This window comes from Caretta caretta, chromosome 5, assembly GCF_965140235.1.
Source record: "Caretta caretta isolate rCarCar2 chromosome 5, rCarCar1.hap1, whole genome shotgun sequence".
Taxonomy (NCBI): domain Eukaryota; kingdom Metazoa; phylum Chordata; order Testudines; family Cheloniidae; genus Caretta; species Caretta caretta.
In genome coordinates, this window is record NC_134210.1 from 23,577,202 (window position 1) to 23,597,055 (window position 19,854).

General features: G+C 39.5%; 1 protein-coding gene across 3 annotated transcripts in view; it reads right to left on the reverse strand.

The window, feature by feature from the left end:
* Positions 1 to 19,854, reverse strand: part of MTMR12 (myotubularin related protein 12) — a 67,377-nt gene that overhangs the window by 23,123 nt on the left and 24,400 nt on the right. For 2 of the 3 annotated variants that reach the window (XM_048850125.2, XM_048850127.2), the window contains exons 4-10: positions 17,616 to 17,688; positions 15,433 to 15,563; positions 13,163 to 13,256; positions 10,985 to 11,108; positions 10,043 to 10,118; positions 7,530 to 7,636; positions 3,057 to 3,181 (exon numbers count right to left, since the gene is read on the reverse strand). In XM_048850125.2, the coding sequence (XP_048706082.2) occupies positions 3,057 to 3,181; positions 7,530 to 7,636; positions 10,043 to 10,118; positions 10,985 to 11,108; positions 13,163 to 13,256; positions 15,433 to 15,563; positions 17,616 to 17,688 (730 nt within the window). The remainder of the gene's footprint in view (positions 1 to 3,056; positions 3,182 to 7,529; positions 7,637 to 10,042; positions 10,119 to 10,984; positions 11,109 to 13,162; positions 13,257 to 15,432; positions 15,564 to 17,615; positions 17,689 to 19,854) is intronic. The other variant, XM_048850128.2, reaches the window with a different exon arrangement.

Below are 19,854 nucleotides of genomic sequence, written 5' to 3' on the forward strand. Positions count from 1 at the left end.
TTGCTTGTATGACTGTCATTATCTTAAAATAATTAAGTGGAAGAGTATTTTCAGATCTAGGTTTTTTAGTTTGAAGCTGAATTATAAGAGTGTCTTAACTGATTCAACTGTATATTTAAAACAATCTAGATTAGTTTTAATACACGGTTTAATATCCATGTACAAAAAACTGTCAACTGTTGGAAATGGGCTATCCTGATCATCACTAGGTTTTTTTCTCCTGCTGATAACTGTTCACCTTAATCGATCACTCTCGTTACAGTGTGTATGGTAACACCCATTGTTTCATGTTCTCTGTGTATATAAAATCTCATAGAATCAGAATATCAGGGTTGGAAGGGACCTCAGGAGGTCATCTAGTCCAACCCCCTGCTCAAAGCAGGACCAATCCCCAATTTTTGCCCCAGATCCCTAAATGGCCCCCTCAAGGACTGAACTCACAACCCTGGGTTTAGCAGGCCAACGCTCAAACCACCGAGCTATCCCTCCCCCCCAGTCTCCCCACTGTATTTTCCACTGCATGCATCCGATGAAGTGGGTTTTAGCCCACAAAAGCTTATGCTCAAATAAATTTGTTAGTCTCTAAGGTGCCAAAAGTACTCCTTTTCTTTTTGTGGAGGAGAGGAGATTTCTAAGCAACAGAAGGCAGTTGGATTAGGTACCTAATAGCAGCTGCAAAGGGAAAAAACTGCCAGGAGGCAGACCGTCACACGTTTAGTAGCTACACACTAGCTAGCTGAAGTCAGTGGGTAAACTAGAGGGCCTACTAGAAAGAAGGGGCAGTGGGACTACTGGAGGAGCTGCAGAACCAACTCACAAGGACATGCTTTTGATGCAGAAAGGGTTACAGAATTTCAGACTTTTATACAGATATTTTTCTACTAAGAAGTTTTCACATTTAAAATGCTCATCTAAATTGGAAAAAAAAAGAGTCTAAGGTCTCACTAATATCTTTATTCTGATATCACCACCAACAGCTGATAAGTAAATAGCCCATGTTATATTTGCAACCACCATCACCACCACCACCAGATATACTGAACTTCCTTAAGTCAAGAAAACCGAAATGGTTATATGCCATCAGGGTTTGCAGCTTTAAGTCAGTAGGACTTGTGCTCTTATCACTTAGGGTTATGTCTTCATTGCAGTTAGCCCACATGAGCTGCACCCAGGTTAACCTAGCCTATGTACAGGCAGCTACCCTGCAAAGCCCTACCCGCATTCCTGTGTCCACTGCTGTAAGCCCCATGGATTTCTGGGGCATATCCCTAGGTTCTTTGTGTTGTAGTAGGATTCTTTCCCAGCAAATTGCAGGACAACTTATCTGTCCTCGGCACATGTGGAGAACTGTGAGAAGGTACAACTAGAGGAGTATCAGCATTGAAGTAATTTAGCTTGTGTCCTGTCCTCACTATAAAACGGGCAGGTTACCAGCCTGAGTGAAAGCCGAACCAGGTCTCTAATCCACATGCCCAGTCAGGCCAGTTAATCTGAGTTAAAAATTTAACCCTGGTGAGAGGTTTTTGTGTGTGGACAGGAGGGCTGTTAGGGGCAACATCTGAGTAAGAGTCCAGGATAACCCCATAGTAAAGACACACCGAGTGCTTTTGAAAATCCCACCCATAGGAGTCAAATTTTGGCCTATACGTATAAAAGTTCACAGTAGCTTAGTCAACGGATTGAAAGTCTAATTCTTTTTTATTGTTAAAGTAATTTTGTTTTGAAGTGATAAAGATTTTACACCAGTTTTAATAAAAATACAGTTTTAGAACCTCATTCTGAAAACATTTACGCGCATGCTTAACCAAAGCCCAAGTTGTCCCACTGACACTACCTCACAAGTAAAGTTACATATCTGCTGAAATGCTCACAGGATCAGGGCCTAAGTTTCAATATTTTGTTTCTGCCTGTGGCTGTCTTATAAAATTCAAATGAGACCCTATCAGTGGCATTTGAAAAATTTAGCTTATAAATGTTAACCTAAAATTGTAAGAGCAAAAAAAATTCAAATCAGTTCTACAAATTCACAATCTGATCTAAATCAATGGGTTTCGTTCAAAAACAAGTGATTTAAATTAATGATTTAATCCTTCCCCTAAATTGCAGCAGAGTGACTATACAATTTAACAGCTCTTCTCTAGCCTGTTTTAAAAACTGTTTTCTCTGCAGTTAACACAAATGTTGTCTCTATCTTTAGTCCTGTCCACATACGAAACCCCTGAATTGGAGTGTCAGGAGGTATAGGCTACAGAACAACTTGTCAGCTGCTCATAAAATCACTCTTGTTATTTTGCAGTGTCACGTCCCTCACCTGAGCTAGGTTAACACAAAAGTAGTTAACTGGAGTGTAGATAAATCCAGTTAACCAGGCAGTGAAGACATGCCTCAAACAGCACTTCAGAATTTAAAAAGGTACACCAAAAATGGTGAAAGTTCATTCAGTCATTATGTTTGCAATATATATTGTTAATCAGGATGAAGTCAAACTTAATTGCATTTGTAGAGAATGTAGTCTCATCACCCCAATTATACTGGTGTTCTCTAAAATTCTGAAATACCTCCAAATACTACCAATGCCTATTTGCAAGTATTTTAGGGTTAAAAACATTGATATAACCTCATTTTAATTAGGTATAGGAGGTCTGAGACTTCTGCTTAACAGTGTTCTATTTTAACCATTAGATTTTAATGAGACTTAAGTTGGTTTCCAATTGCTGTGTGTTCTAAGTTTTTGTAACTCATTTTCTAATGGATACGGTGACTTGTTAGTGTGGGCTAACAATGTTGACAACAGCAGGCTTCCAGTTTAATACATCAATCAAATATGCACAGATCTCACTTGAGCTGCAGAAACAATCATCAGATAACTATTCAGAAAGGGCTCCTTTCACCCTACAATCAGAAGAAACAGACCACCAATTTCTTACATCAAGAACTGTATTCAAGATCTGTTAGAGATGTAATTGAGTATCTGGATGCAAAATTAGCAAGTCTCTAAAGGAACTTGTATCACATCTTGGTTCTTCCCACCTCATTTAACTCTAATTTTAACTTACCTATCAGAAACAGCTGTTTAAATCTAGTGTATGCAGCTTGAATGTCTTGAAGAGATGGAAGGCTGCTTGAAAGGTCATCAGTTTTCAAGACTTCATAAGGAGGTTTGTTAATTGTTTTATAAACTCTGAATAATCAAAGAGATAAAACCTTTCAGTTTAGAGAAACTGAAACACTGGTAGTTGTCACTGAAGGTAGCAAGGTTCGTGTCCCACCCCATATATACTATACGTATAGCAAAAGCAGAGCAGTTAGCCACAAAAAGAAGGTGTGCATTAGTGGACTATTTTAGAATACACAGCAACAACCTTGCTATGGGTTTGTCCACATGACAAAAGATTTGCTGCTTTACATATGCTAGCAATCCTAACCAGCAAAATTGTCCTGGTGTGGATGCAACTACATGGTATAAGTCCTTATACTGTCAGCTAATCTGTAATAATTTATTAATATTGTAAGCATACATTAAATACATACACTAGCAGGTCTGTCAGGATATGTACCAGGGAAGGGGGGGTGGATACCAACAGTCACATCTAACAAACATTTCAAGTAATAAGAGACAATGCAGAGCCAACTGGCTAAAGAGACACGAGAGAGAACAAAGAACTTTGGCTGGTTTTCAACAGAGACACTCCCTGAATGAGTGAGAAAGGCAAGATAGTCATGAATGACTGTTGTGTTAAAAACCCTTTTCTCTGGTTTTAAGAAAGCTGTTTTGGATCATTGTATTCACCACTGTCACAGCTCCCGAAGGGAGGACTTGCAGACACTGAAGCCAGTTAGACCTAAATAATCATAGTTGCCATAGAGATGCTGTAGTTTGGGGAGCCGGCCTAATGGCATGGCTACACTTGCAGATGTAGAGCGCTGTGAGTTACACCAGCCCTCGGAGAGCGCAGTAGGGAAAGCGCTGCAGTGTGTCCATACTGTCAGATTCAAGTGCACTGGCATGGCCACATTAGCAACTCTTGCAACGTCACAGAGAGCAGTGCATTGTGGTAGCTATCCCAGCGTGCAAGTGGCTGCAACATGCTTTTCGAGTGGGATGGTGTGCGACGGAATGTGTTGTGTGTATGTGGGGGGAGAGAGAGTGGGTTTTGGGGGCTGACAGCATATCACCATGCTGTCTTGTAAGTTTAGACAGCAGCAGACCCCCCCCCCCGCCCCCGCCCCTCTCTCTCTCTCACTCACAGCAGCAACATTCCACATTAATGGCTGCTTTGTCCCGAAGCAGATAAGCATGCCAGCTGTCAGAAATGGAGCTTTGAAAGGGCATATCTGCATTCCTACAGCGGAGTTCAAAACAATGACAAGAGTGGCCATTATGGGATGTTTCCAGAGGCTGATCGCAGTGCAGTAACGCCACACTTCATTCACACTAATGCAGGGGCCTTTCGGCCAAGGTGCAGCAAGCATTATGCTTCTTGTGGAGGTGGATTACCAGGAGCGCTCCAGCTGCAGAGTCCAGGTGATCTAAGTGTCTTGCCAGTGTGGACCGGTCATGAGTTAGGGTGCCTGGAGCTGCTTTAATGCACTCTAACTTGCAAGTGTAGCCAAACCCTAAGAGTGGGAGAATCACAAGATTCCACCTGTCACGGTGTCTGGAGTGACTCACAGCTAAGAATGCCTGAACTCAAGACAGACTGTCAGAAAATAGGGCAGATGCCCCTAAACTGGTGGTCTATTCCATCATTAGATTCACCAAGCCAGTAATAAAGAGTACTCCTGGAATACAGAAATCCCCTTGGCACTCCAGCCCCTATTTACAACCCAGGCATACTGGACTTTATGGTGTAAGGTTACTAAAACCAAAACACACCACACAATAGGTTCTTCCAACCCCAAGGGGTTGGCCACTCACCACAGGTTACTGGATACTTCAGGATCTCACCAAAAACAATACTGTATTAGCCAATCCTTCGTAAACTAACTGAAGATTCATTAAGAAAAAAGAAATGAGTTATTAAAAGGATTAAAGGCAGATTAAATACATTACGGTTGAATCAAAATATATGAGTCTAGTTGTTAGCAGATGTATAATGTCTGCTAATCCTCCATAAGTCTTAGAGTTCTTCCATGAATCTTTCAGGGTGTCCTAAAATGTTTTTTTTGTTTGTTTGTTTTTTTCGGGTGGGGGGGGGAGGGCGAGATCTCAGTCCAATGGCTCAACCTCCCCCGATATAGTATTCAGTGGATCTGAGATGCCCAGATCATGCCCAAGATCCAGAATTTATAACTGGAAATAGCCAGGCAAGTGATTTTAGCACAGCATGTGGTGTTCCTCCAATAGAAGAATAGATACCCAAGTCTGTATAAAGTCCTAATAGCTCTGAAGATCTAATGCTTCACCCCTAAGGCTTCTGTCTTGTAAACACTATGTGATAGCCAAACAATTCTTCATTAAACAAACTCACATCTAAATGTGAAATACATGCCTTTTGATCTAATGACAATTGGGTATAGTTGCATAATATAAAGGAATGATAAGGTAATATAAAGACATTAAAAGGATTTACCAACTACAGGTTATTTTGGTTCCCCTGGTATATGTCTAACAGGGTGAAGGTAGGTTTCAGAGTAACAGCCATGTTAGTCTGTATTCGCAAAAAGAAGAGTACTTGTGCACCTTAGAGACTAACCAATTTATTTGAGCATAAGCTTTTGTGAGCTACAGCTCACTTCATTGGATGCATACTGTGGAAATTTCCACAGTATACATCCGATGAAGTGAGCTGTAGCCCACGAAAGCTTATGCTCAAATAAATTGGTTAGTCTCTAAGGTGCCACAAGTACTCCTTTTCTTTTTAGGGTGAAGGTAAATACAATTAACATCTATTCTTGATTTTTATCAAGACAAGTGAATGGGCTTGTCTGTGCTATTTAACATGCCTTTGTTGCCCAAATACAGTGAATTAACACCTCTTTGAGGTCATGCCCTAAGCTAGCTAGCTAGCTGCCAGCGCCACACTCCCCACAAAAGGTAAGAGCATGATGCTTAACACCTGAGGAACTGCACTGAGACCAGAAAAGGAGACAGAAGTACAAGTAGCCCTGTAACCATGATAAACTTATTTTTGTTCAGGAATCTAAAATAGTTATATCAGTATAAGGCACTTCTTTACCTTTATAACTGCATCTATACAAAGGCTTTTACCAGCATAACTGTCAACAAAAAAAGTCACACCACTTACCAACACAACTATGCCAGTAAAATTAAGTGTAGACCAGTTGTATACTAGGAAAAAACCACGTTAAGCATGATTTTACCTTCAGCTATACAATGACAATCATGTTTAAAAACTTGATAGTGGTAGTAGTTAGCCACTAGGCACTTCCTATTACAGACAAGGCAGAGTTCTCAGGTAGTTGAAGACAACGGCCCAAGACAGCAAATCACATCTTGTTGTGGCTATCTGCTATTTGCATATGGTTCTTTACCTTTTGCAAAAAAGTGTTTTTCAAACAATTCTGAAAGTTTATTCAACATATCCTTCCATTATGAAATTTGGAAGCATAAGAAAATATAGGGGAAGGGTTAGAAACCTTCTCTACTGTTTAAAACATATTAAGTTAATTATTTTAGCCCCCTAGAAATTTTGTTTATCTTCATCTTCTTCACCCAAATAAGCTACCATTCAGCAGCTGCTTGTGGCTCAGTCTTCTCCTTTATAATGCACAGGGTGGTAACTGTTCACAGAGCCAAGAAACTATTCCTGAAAGGGCAGCTGGGCTCATGGAGGATGGCAATTTAAAACTCACTTTCCACTTCTTCCTTAGTTTAACAACCTTTAGTCCTATTTTAGATGAATTGGGAGTTGGTTTGGGGCTGCCAGTTCACCTCAACATCAAATGTTGAAAGAATTCAACTGCCTCTGTTGGTGCTGCAGCTCATTTGGATTAGAAATTGGTAACTACTTTAAGGGAAGCAGCTACATCTCCTCTACAGCCTAAATCAATGCTGGAGAAGCAAGGTTTTTAAGATTATATAACCTCTGGAGGCCTAAAACAGGTTTAAGTTGAGCTTTTAAAAAGAGAGGTGTTTGAAGTTCATTTGCCTGCAAAGGATGCAACTAGACTAAGAGAATCTGTAGAAATGACAGGCTTTGCTGCTAACTGCAGCTAAAGCCTACAGTTACCAAAAAAAAAAAAAAGCTAACAGAGGAAGTCTCTCCCCACCTATCCCCAAACAGTTTCTGTAGAGATTTATTCTAGTGAGTACATACATAGTTGTGAGATCACACCTCCCCCCCCCTCCCCCGCAAAAAAAGTTACTTGACCAATGATACCACTATTACAATGTGCGCTTAAAGCTAAACCCCTAATAAGAAATTGCTTTTAAATACCCTGGATAGAAAACAAAACTTTATCAAAAGCAATAGTCTCTTGTTGCTATGGAGGCTCACAGACATAGAATACAGAAGACAAAAGAAGCACTTTTTATAAAGGTCATGGACAGAAGAGCTATTACTGACCCATCCAAGAAAATTTTGTGCATTTGTGAAGTGTTGTCCTCTTGTTCTTTGGGAAAAGCAGACATTTTGAGAAGAGAAGCACCATTATGGCAAGACCAACACCAAATCTACAGAAAAACACATTTACCTGGTTAGTTAAGTCTCATGTATACATGACAGCTACAGGTTTCTATTTGAGTGAACATTAGACTATAAGAAACCCCTTCCTGCTGCTTTATCACAAATAGTTTGGGGCATCCAATGAATCATTCAGCAGCTATCTTGTACTTTAGAACCAACGGCAAATGCTCCAAACATGACATTCTATAGTATTACCCTTAAGAAGTTTAATCATTAGGTACAGGCAATGGACAATGTAGGTGTAATATGTTTATCAGTTATGGTTGAGACTTTGCTCTTCCTCTGGGCTTGCATACATTGACTAGAATTGGCAATAGCTATTCCATTCAGTTTTCTTGCATAGATAAATCTTTAGACTGCTTTGTCTTGTCCAACAGATAGTAGCTGTACAACTAAAATAGGAGCTGAGAAACTCCTATGGTATGCATCTTCCTAAAACTAGCTCACAAATAGTTCTATTTTACAGGGCAGTATTACACCATGTCTCATTGGAAGACACAGATTTTGATGCACAGGTTTAAACTGCAATCTGAGATTTTCTTCAAGCAAGACTGACAGTAGAACAAACAACAAGCCATAAAGAAAGAATGAATCTACACTCGAAAAGAAAAGAAAAAAAGTAGAAATTGCAGAGAAGTTTACTTTATGAAAACTTGTTCCTTTGTCCCTCCAATGGTCCACACTTTTGGAGTGCTAACATGGAGGCATATCCTATCAGTGGCTCCTAAACTGGTCACCTTAAACAACTGGGCTTTCAAAGTCAATTTCCTTTTCATACATCAACAGAAATATGATGGCCAAATTATGACTCAGTTACTCCTATGCAACACCATTAGATGCCAACAATTGCACAAGTGTAACCAAGTCATAATTTGGTCTAGAGTATCTGCTAGTGTGAAAGAAGAAAAGCCCCAGCTTGGCTTCCACATCCAAGAGAGAATATGCAGCACTGGCAATTTGGAATACAGCTTTATTTGTAAACTAAAATTTGAACTGGAAGTAATTAAGTCCAATGGTACCATTTTACAAAAAGATTAAGAGCTGTACTTTAACAGGAAGGGGACTGATTGCTTGCATCAAGAAAACTACAAGTCTGCCACATTACCCTGTCATCGCCATCTTAACCGGAACTAATTCGGTCACAGAAGTGATTTTTAAATGTAGTTTTTCACTTGGTGTTTGTAACCGGAAATTAACTTACGGGCTTCAAAAACTTCTTGCTTTCACTAGAAGAAGCCATCATGGTAACAGCAGGCTACTGTATAACAATGCCATTTGCTGTACTCTGTCCTGTGGCATATTTGAGGATCAGAGCACTGAATTAGGTTTAATGAGGGTAATAAAGGCAGCGAACGTTTTCCTCCAGAAAGTGTCTAGTTTAGAAACTAAACGTGTGAAAGGACTTGCTTTTCATAGGTGAAGTCAATGGGAGCTGTAGGTGCTCAGCACCTAAGACAGAGGTCTCCAAACAGAGGAATGTTCAGGGGGGTATGACAGGGCTGGGGCCAATCCCAATAGGGGGGGCAGGAGAGAGCAGCACCCAGCCCCTCCCCACTCCCAGCTCTGCTCAGGTCCCACCCGCAACTGCATCCCCAGATCCTGGCCCCAGGCCTGAACCCATTCCTGGCCCAGGACCGAGGCTGGGGCAGAGCCAGGAGCAGAGCTGCACCTGGCTGCCAGCCCCCACCACAGCCCAGCTGCAGCTCTGTTCCTGCCCATGCCCCCAGCCTCAGCCCCTGGCCGTGGCCCCACCCCAGACCACCCCCAGCCTTGGACCCCGGCGAGGTGGGCGGGGAGAAGAGAGAGAAGATCCTAAAAAGTTTGGGGACCACTGACCTAAGATGATCAGCAGTCTCTATATAAAAAAGTTGCCTTGCTCTCTCATCTCCACCATACCTTATCTGTTCTTATGATGTGACCACACATTCAGTGCCTTAACACTCACTGCTGAAGTACTGTCATAAGCACAGCAACCCAGCACCAAGCAGAGTCCTGCAGATGCCAAGAAACAAGTGCCTCTGGAGAACCTCAAAATCTCAAGGAAGACAGACTAGTCAGCAAATGCCATGAGCACGTATGGGGTCCATTAATACTCTCACATCTGTTCATAGCCTTATTCAGATATGTAATGAGAGGTAAAGTAAAAACTGTTGCTCTATATGTTCTTTAGGGGAAAGGGGAAGCTTTATGTATAACCTCTATTTTCAGCTGCTGCTTCCACTTTTACAGGTGAGTCTGCTGTTACAGAAATGACTAATAGTGCAATATGAACTACATTAAGACTAATGTACTTAAATAATGCATAATTTATTTATAGACTAGTCTGTCTGAAGTACAAGTTAAAATTTTCTCATCTACATTTGTTCACACTTCAGCATCACATGTATACTCACAGGAATGCCTCTTCCTTGGTACTGCAAGATCCTCTCTTCAGAGAGGGACATGGGAACAACAAAATACAATGGCAATCTAAAGAAAAGAGAAACATTTCCTACAGCAAAGAATTCCACAGCAGATTTAATGCCCCTTGTATGATGCTGGAAGTACTAGCCACAAAAATCAGAAAATCTGAATAAATTAGTAATTCCCAATTTCCTACATCAATCAGCAGCTATGTTCTCGAAGGCGCACAATAAAATGTACAACTTTTAAAGACATTTGATACTGAAGGCTAAGTACTTGCAATATGCTATCCAGATAGCTTTAGTAGTATCTTGAGAACTCGCATTCCATTGTTCTGAGAGTTGGTACATATCTGCAGTCAAAAGTTTAATGAAAACCTTAATGCTGCTGAATCTTAAAAACTAAAGGATTTCCACTTGAAAATAAGGTCTTGTCTAAACTTGAAAGGGTTTGCTGACAGATACAAACTCACACAACTCCCTCCAGTGGAGAGAGTTGTGTATCAGCAAAAGAGGATCTGTGGGTGCAGTTTTTTGTTTGGCTGGGGTTTCGGGGGGGTGAGGGGGGGAAGTGGGCCAACGTAGCAGCCTAAATCAGTTCCCCGAATAGAGTAAACTATACTGGCAAAAGGACCTTTTTACTGAAATAACAGTGTCTAAACTAGACTATACCTGACCTAGTTATATTAGTGGTGGGAGGGGAATCACACCCCTGAACAACATAGCTATGCCAGCAAAAATTTTTAAGCATACACCAGGCCTAAGTGTTTCTTAGGATGCTTGAGGCCTTAGAGAAATGAGTTGGAAGATGGATTCAACATGGGACGTAAAGATTTACCACTGGTGTTCATCAGTCATCATGTTTTGAAACATGAACAGTGACTTCAATATTGAATTTGCCACACACACTCTTACACTTGAGTTCAAGCTTACTTTTCAGAGACTTTGTAAGCTTCGTTGGCACTCAGTACTTTATATTTCATGTTCCCTTTGGTCCGTTCCAACTCCTCACGCCAATCCTTAATAGCATCAAACATCACAGTTTGGTTTTGTGTGTCTGTCAACAGAAATCCAGTTAGATATTAGGTTTACAGATTTCAGAGTAGCAGTCGTGTTAGTCTGTATTCGCTGTGTATGTCTGTATATACATACACTGTGTATAAAAACAGCCTCAGTGCATTTTCTGCTTTTATTCAACCGATGAAGTGAGCTGTAACTCACGAAAGCTTATGCTCAAATAAATTGGTTAGTCTCTAAGGTGCTACAAGTACTCCTTTTCTTTTTAGGTTTACAGAGACAGTTGTAATTACTTTGCTATCACAAAGGCATTTTTCATTGTAAAGCAACCACTTTAAACCCAGTGCATATACAGAACCCCTAATATATGAATGCTTTGAACACATCAAGTTAATGTGCCTTTGTACAGAACATTCTATGCTTCTGTCTGATCTTTACTACTTGGTCCTCAGTCAAATGCTGCTTAAACCAAGACAAGCGTTCCTAAAGTGATGATGCACACAGGGCTGGATTAATTTTCCTGTGGGCCCAGGGCTATTAAATTTTGTGGGGCACCTGTATACTAGTCTTTTTCCTAATTTAAAACTAAATGATCACAATTATGGCATCAAGGCTATTAATGCTATACTCAACTTGCCTTTTAATTAACATAAAGCCATTCTGGCCCTGGGCTGCAGCAGGGGCTTTAGGGGTATTAATTCAGTCCTGGATGAACACGAAGATCTATACATATATTTTTTAATAGTGCTCCCATATGCTTAAAGGCTAGTTAGCAGTCTACAGCCAAGACCTACCATGTGCTCTGCAACACGTGCAACCAACACTGTTTACTCTGCTTATATGTTGCATCCCTTTCTCCCACTTTGTCTAGTCTATTTGGATCAAACTCTTAAGGACAGGCCTGTCACTAGTGTTCAGTGCCAAGAACACTGTGACCTCAATGCTAGCTGGGATCTTCAGACCCTACTGGAATATTGAAAAAAAAAAAATTCAATTTCAAGCTAAATGCCTGAGCCAACATCATGGAGCATCAAAACGCCTCTTGATAAAATAAATAGATGTTTTGGGTGCACAAGGAATGAAGAATCAGCAGGAACATCATTAGAACAGCACTATTACATCAGCTAGGTTTCTATTAAAACTGGCAATTTAAGAAATTGACGTTATCTACAACTGCTTTGCTTGTTCAAAATAAACAAGCCACTTTGTGCGACTTAACCAGATATGGCTAAATTGGAACTTTTAAATTATTTTGCAGGATGCGTTTCACTGATAAACCTGCTGGATTAGTAAAATTTAAGTTACCATCCATGCTAGGCTGATCAGTGCATCTTTCCTAGATGACTGGGGGGAAATCCAATCCTGGAATAAGGGTGGGTGTGTTTATATGCAAAATCTCTTTTGAAAGATGCAAGAACAGTTTCACTGAGTCCAAAAAGTGAGAGCAGGAAGTTACATTCACCCTTCTGACAGTATTTTAGCTAAAATAGAAAGAAGTACGAAAGGGAAAAATCAACAGCAGTATTTTGTTGGAATTGGGGGGAAAAAAATTGTATATGCCAAATGTCTGCACAAATTGATCATAAATAAGGCTACAATTTAGTCACTGGTATTTTTAGTAAAAGTCATGGACAGGTCATGAGCCATGAATTTTTGGTTATTGTCCGTAACCTGTCCAGGACTTTTACTAAAAATACCAGCTCTTGCCTGCAAGTTGCAGGCTTTGTGCAACCTCTAGCATTAGCTTAATATAATGAATTGATTCCCTTAGGCTCATCAAGTGGGCATATGAAGACCACCTTCTCTGGGCTAAAAATTGTATTTAAGTTTTATATTACATACAAAAAAACGACACCAAAAGCCCATTGGGGGCTAGGAGCATGCAGCTGGCACGTTTGGAGATTTTAGCGCTTTCTGCTTAGCATGTACAAATGAAAATGTTCAGAGGCTTATAACTCTGCCAAATGTAGGGATATTGTCATAGGTCTAGCACACTTCTGGGCACTAAAAATCACACGCAGGTATAGTCTGGGAAGCAGGAATGACAGCATGTGGTAGTTACAACAAACTAAAAAAATAAAGAACTAAGTTTACCTGCATTGGTTGGCGCAGCTGTTGCATAAGAGAACAGAAACAAGCGTTTAAGTAGTTTAGGAGTCTGGCTATGATGAACTATGCCACTGACGATCTAAGAAAGGATCAACAAATATACAAGTATATATCAGATTGTAATACAAGCCAGCTGATGCAAAGAGCAGCTGACCCTCAAAGGCAAGCCAAGGAGAGGAAGAGATTACGCATTTTAAATGGACAGTGTCAATAAGATTCAAATGTAGCAAGATATTAAAGACCCAATTTAAAATTCAAAAAGATGGCTTTGCCTGAGCATCTATGCAGCTCCTATGTCTAGCACTATATTTAAAGGGCAATCCTGAAATCATAACATTACTCCACTTTAATTTTTCTGGAGCCCTTTAGTAAAGATTTATACTTTTTTTGAAGGAATGTCTTAAGAGTTTAGAAAGATCATTAGATGAACTTCACCCTAGACTAGGGCTCAACCTTAGTTTTAGTGCATCCTTTGACACCAAGGTATCTGATATTTCACCTGAGTACATTCCTATGATGTGTGTGTGAAACTCCCTTAATACCAGCAGGAGTTGCATGTGTGCATTAAGACAACTATGCTGCCTAGTTATTTCCCTTATTTGTGTAATGTCAATCTTGGACATTCTTCATACACACCTTTTGGAGAGAGCCTTCTCAGTTGAAGGTTTTGGTTTTTTTATGTTAAAGGTCAGAACTGAAATTCTTACCAAGAGAATGTACTTTGGTGTTGTCATAAATATAAAGGGAAGGGTAAACACCTTTAAATCCCTCCTGGCCAGAGAAAAAACCCTTTCACCTGTAAAGGGTTAAGAAGCTAACAACCTCGCTGGCACCTGACCAAAATGACCAATGAGGAGACAAGATACTTTCAAAGTTGGGGGGGGGGGGGCGCAAAGGGCTCTCTGTCTGTGTGATGCTTTTGCCGGGACCAGAGCAGGAATGCAGGTCAGAACTCCTGTAAAAAGAGTTAGTAAGCAATCTAGTTAGATATGTGTTAGACTGTTTTGTTTAAACGGCTGATAAAATAAGCTGTACTGAATGGGATGTATACTCCTGTTTTTGTGTCTTTTTGTAACTTAAGGTTTTGCCTAGAGGGATTCTCTATGTTTTGAATCAAATTACCCTGTAAGGTATTTACCATCCTGATTTTACAGAGATGATTCTTTTACTTTTTGTTTAATTAAAACTCTTAAGAACCCGATTGTTTTTTCATTGTTCTTAAGATCCAAGGGTTTGGCTCTGTGTTCACCTATGCAAATTGGTGAGGATTTTTATCAAGCCTTCCCCAGGAAAGGGGGTGTGAGACATTTCCAAGTGGGCACTTCCCCTGTTCTTTGTGTAACACTCTCGTGGTGGCAGCTTTTAACCTAAGCTGGTAAGAATAAGCTTAGGGGGTCTTTCATGCAGGTCCCCACATTGTACCCTAGAGTTTAGAGTGGAGAAGGAACCTTGACAGGTGTGTATAAGGTAGATGTAGTGTTGTGAATCAGCCTGTGTCTCTGATCCAAGAAAATTGAGTTCTATTCCTAGAAGCTACAATCTTACTGTGTGACTCAGGAAAATCACCTACCTTTGAAAATACTACATCTCCCTAGATCAATATTAAAAGGTATGTATACCGAACGTGTTAAACCTTTTAAAAAGTACAGTTAAGTCTGGAGGCAAACTAGCTACACCAAACTGTAAAACAACTCAAAAGCCAACTATTAATCATTGTCTTAAAATTTAAGTTCTAATTCAAAGAAAGCCAAATAAATCCTTCAGTGTCAGAAGAAATAATTTGCATGCCAAGTTATCAGAGAATTGTTTATGATGGGAGCTGACAAGGTAGCAGGAAGATAAAAGGTTAGCAAGGCAGTACAACAAGTAAATACAAAGCCAGCTTACATTATATTCTTTAGCTAGACAAGCTCTAGAGCAATTTATGCAGTACTTCCAAGCTGGTAGAACATTTCCACAGTAAAAGCCAGTGCACCCGACATTTTAAGTTATTAGATGCACACAAAGAAAGATGGTTAAAGAAGCAAGTTTAATCAAACCAAAGAGTGACTTTTCCATGATAGTTCACCCCAACAGTGAATGACTCAAAAGGCAAGCTTTGTCATAAGGGCTTCAGTGAACAGCTCTCAAATCAGTCTCCCTATTCTCCAGAAATCCTACATCATTTCCCTGTAATTAAAATATCCTGTTAACATCCCACCCCTGATTTTTAAGGGGGAAAAAAGTTATCAAATATGTAATGTTGCTATACTTACCCTTTTTACCTCCTCTTCCTTTGTGTACCTCAGACAGAAGTGAAATACTCTAAGATCTTTACAGTAGATAATTAATTTATCTGGATATTTCTTCAGTTGTCCAGACAGAGATTTCTTTTTCTCATCGTAAACTACAGAGGTAAAACACCCAAGAAAGAATATAACAACATTAAAAATTCTGGCATTTCTTGTTGGGGTCCCAGCTAAACCGAGTCAACTTAAGAGTTTTACTAAGTATCCTAAAACACAGACTTGCAGTGCAGACAGACATACTTGTCAACAGGATCTTTACAGGGGAGATAATCTCAAGATTTTGTGCTCTGTCCTAGGTCTCCTCTTTTTCACTCAAATAGAGAGTACTGAGTTTTTGGCTGCAGTTCTTAGTTCTGACTACATACCACCATTGGTTTGGTTTGCTGAACAGGGCAGAGGCTTCTCTTATGCTGTTCACTGGTCCCTTGGCTGCTTCCCACAAGCAGCTAACCACAGTTTCAGCGTGGGCATTAAATTGTGGCAGAGAGGACAGGGAAAGAAGCCCACCAAGTTGCCGTGGGAGCAAATAAGACTTAACTTGTCACTTCAAATAAAACTATGATAGCATATAGGCTTTCCTTCAAGATAATCCAGAAGAGGGGCGGTTTTATGGGAAAGCTATAGGGCCTAGTGGAAACCTCTGAACCTTGGTTCAGATAGAATTTAAAAGTTACCGTAGGGTGCTTATCTGAACTAATCTTTGGTGCGCACACAGCCACCAGCCTATCGTTATTTTTACATTAATTTGCCACATTCAACAACAACAAACATCAGCAGCTATGCAACACCACAAAACCAAACAAGTAAGTATTGATATGTTGTTCCTCTACTTTGGGTTGTAATTGATTTGTCCAGTAGAGAGCAGATCTTTAACACCACACTAAACGCTAAGATGAGGTTCTGATAATTCAAATGTTTTGAATAATTCAAGTTTGCCAGAGTGGTCACAAAGCTCTTTGCGACCTCCAGATCCTTCCCTCACTTGAAGGTATTTAAACAAGGCCAACTATACAATTGCATCAGTGACCAAAAAACACAATATCTTATGCCACCAGGCTCTGCCTTTCTCTCCCAAGGCTATTCCTTTCCTCTCCCCTCCTATTCTAACACGCACAACGAGATCATAGGTCCCCTCCCCTACTCTCCTCTAGACTGTACTCCTTCCACTAATGCTTACATCCTACTGCTTACAAGTTCCCAGACTAGTTTTCAATTTTTATTTAACACTACATAGTGTAGACTTGTCTTTGAGACTTTTTAATTTAAGTAAGCTGAACCAAATATTTGGTACAAATTTCTTATTTTTCCTTCCTCCCCATCCCTTTTTCTAACATTCAGATAATGCTGAAAGGAATGTTTTTTATTTTGAGATGGTACTTCTCTAGAAGTCCACCATAGAAGCAGGAAGTAATCACTTGGCAACTCAATATTTAAATTGCTCTGATGGGATATTACCCAGAACCAATAAAGTGAAGAACTTCTATACCTCAGTGCATCAAATATACTTCAGTGGCTTAGTAGGTGTGAAGACTGATATGGTCCAGTTTTAACCCAATATGTTACTGGGAGCACTTTGCCAAGAATTGTGATATCTCCCCACTTAATTTGACTTCCAAACTGACCTAACCAGATACGCAAACAAAAATGTAGATTTTCTTCAATTTCATCTACAAGGTTAAAATGTAAACTATCATGATTCGCCTGAATCAAGGAATTTTCAAAGCTATGCAAGACCTGTATCAGATGACCCCTTGACTTATGCTGCATTTTGTGCTCAATCTGTTCAATCCAACTTTACTTGAAAGGATAGGAAACATGAATGTTTAAAAAAAAATCCATCCATGTTTCACTTCATTATTTATTCCAAGTGATGGAAGAGTTACATTGCAATGATGTTAGTTATCCTAAATAGATACATTTGTAGACCAAGAGCACTGGTTAAAGAGTACAAAGTCCAGGTATTAAAAGGTATTAAGGTGTTCCTGCAACACCTAACTAATTTAGGAACCTAAATCTCATTTTCAGTCCCATTGACTGTCAGTAGCTAAATACTTTGAAAAATCTGGGCCCATGTCTTTAGAGTTATGTGGAATGTAAGACGGAAAGGGGGTGGGGGGGGGGAAGAGGGGGAAATGGGGAAGCGAACCTACCTCCATAAATGTGGTCTATACAATGCAGAGTTATGTCATTTTCTCCTATGATCTTATTCTTAAATTCTGGCTCCTATAAGACAAAACATTTCATGTTATACAAAATTCCTGTCAATAAAGCCCGTTATAGTCAAACTAAACAATGGCACCCTCCCATTAGAGAGCTATATCCTATGTATTCAGTAAATATATATTTACTTAAGTAAAAAGTAGCTAAATACTTGTCACTAATTGGCTTTTCAAAGCAAGAGTGGGAGATTGCATTAGTTGTATTACTCCAAATTGTTTTCTAGCCTTCAGTTATGTAATATCTTTAAAGGCAGGCAAAATCTGGTCTGCAGAATTTGTTATTGATAGTGACGCGAGTAAGAAAATCCCACACAAGTTTGCAGGGTTTATAGTTAAAGACTTTTGAAATTAAATCATGAAATTAAATTAAATTTAAACATAAAATTAAATCATGCCAGCTTTGCAATCACTTTTTAGACTAGAACTTAATTTTCAGAATGGGCTTAATCTTAGTCTGATGTATTGCCATGCATATCAAGTATACTATACTACACTACTACAAGAAACACATGCACTACACATATGGAATTAGAATCTTGCTTCAATTAGTTTAGTTCACAAAATTAACTGTACAGAGTTTTGGGGGGAGGGTTTGGCTGAGTAATCTAAAATAACTTCAGATTTCTTTCTCAGACACCAACTCAGTGCTTCAGTTCCTAGATTAACCTCAGATATTTGAAAAAAGGAAGTCATTTTGTTCCAATGTCACTGAAGAACACTGTGCTCTATGAAACTGGTTAAATTCAGTATAATTTTTAAGTCACTTTGGCAGATGTGCTCTGTTGCTTCTATATATTAAGCATAGCAGTAATAAAGTTGATTTTTTTTGGCAGACTGTTACAAGTGTAAGTCTTCCAAATAAATGTTTTTAGCTGTACTAACTTCAAATTAAAATTTGATTTTTTGGTTCTTATGAATTTAATTGTTAATATGTCTAATTTAAAACAGACACTGAACATGTGTCATGCAGCTTTTCACATTCTACAGACTCCTAACATTCCTACCAGATTCCAGGTGACAAAAGGACTGTTGAGATTTTCAAAGCCGATAAGGGGATTATTTATTTCTATTGTTGGAGCACCCAAAGGCTCAAAGACTGGGATCTTATTGTACAAACATAAGGCCATTCCCACTCTGAAGAGCGCACAGTCCAAGTAAACTAAGTTAAGGGAAGATGTCAATTCCCTACACTGTTTTGAAGATCTCCTGGACTGGAGGGGGGAAAAAGTGTGTAAACAGCCAGAATTAGTTAGCCTCAATCAAGGATTCTCCACAGCTGTGCAAGACTTGTTCAGACAATACCTTGACTTACACATCTTGAGAAGGATGGTGCAGTGGTTGAGGCACTACACGTGGGAGTCTTGGGAGACCTTAGTTCAAGTTCCTTGCTCTGCCACAGACTTCTCAGGTGACTTTTGGTGAGTCACTTAGGCTATGTCTACACTACAAACTTTGGTCAATGCAAGTTACACTGGCATACAGATGACAAAGTTTCTATATCACTCATGCATGTGCATATTATGTTGGTGCAGCAGGTACTTACCAAGAGCACTTAGGCTGATGTAAAGCACTATGGGTAGGTATCCCAGTGTGCCATGTGCTGCCATCTGGCATGATGCCTTTTGGGAACATTTCATAATGTGTTGCGAGATAGAAACGACAAGCGCTGGGAGGTCAGACCTCAACATGTAGCTCTCTCTATCCCACAATACCATCCATATCCTATAATTTTCACACTTTATAATAGGGGCTGTCAAGTAATTAAAAAAAAAGTAATTGTGATTAATCACACTGTAAAACAATAATAGAATACCATTTATTTAAATGTTTTTGGATATCTTCTACATTTTCAAATATATTGATTTCAATTACAACACAGAATACAAAGTGTACAGTGCTCACTTTATATTTTTGATTACAAGTATTTGCACTGTAAAAAACCAGAAATAGTATTAGGTGAATTGAAAAATACAAGTACTGTAGTGCAATCTCTTTATCATAAAAGTTGAACTTAAAAATGTAGAATTATGTACAAAAAACTGCATTCAAAATAAAACAATGTAAAATTTTAGAGCCTGCAAGTCCACGCAGTCCTACTTCTTCTTAAGACAATCGCTCAGACAAACAAGTTTGTTTACATTCGCAGGAGATAATACTGCCCGGTTCTTGT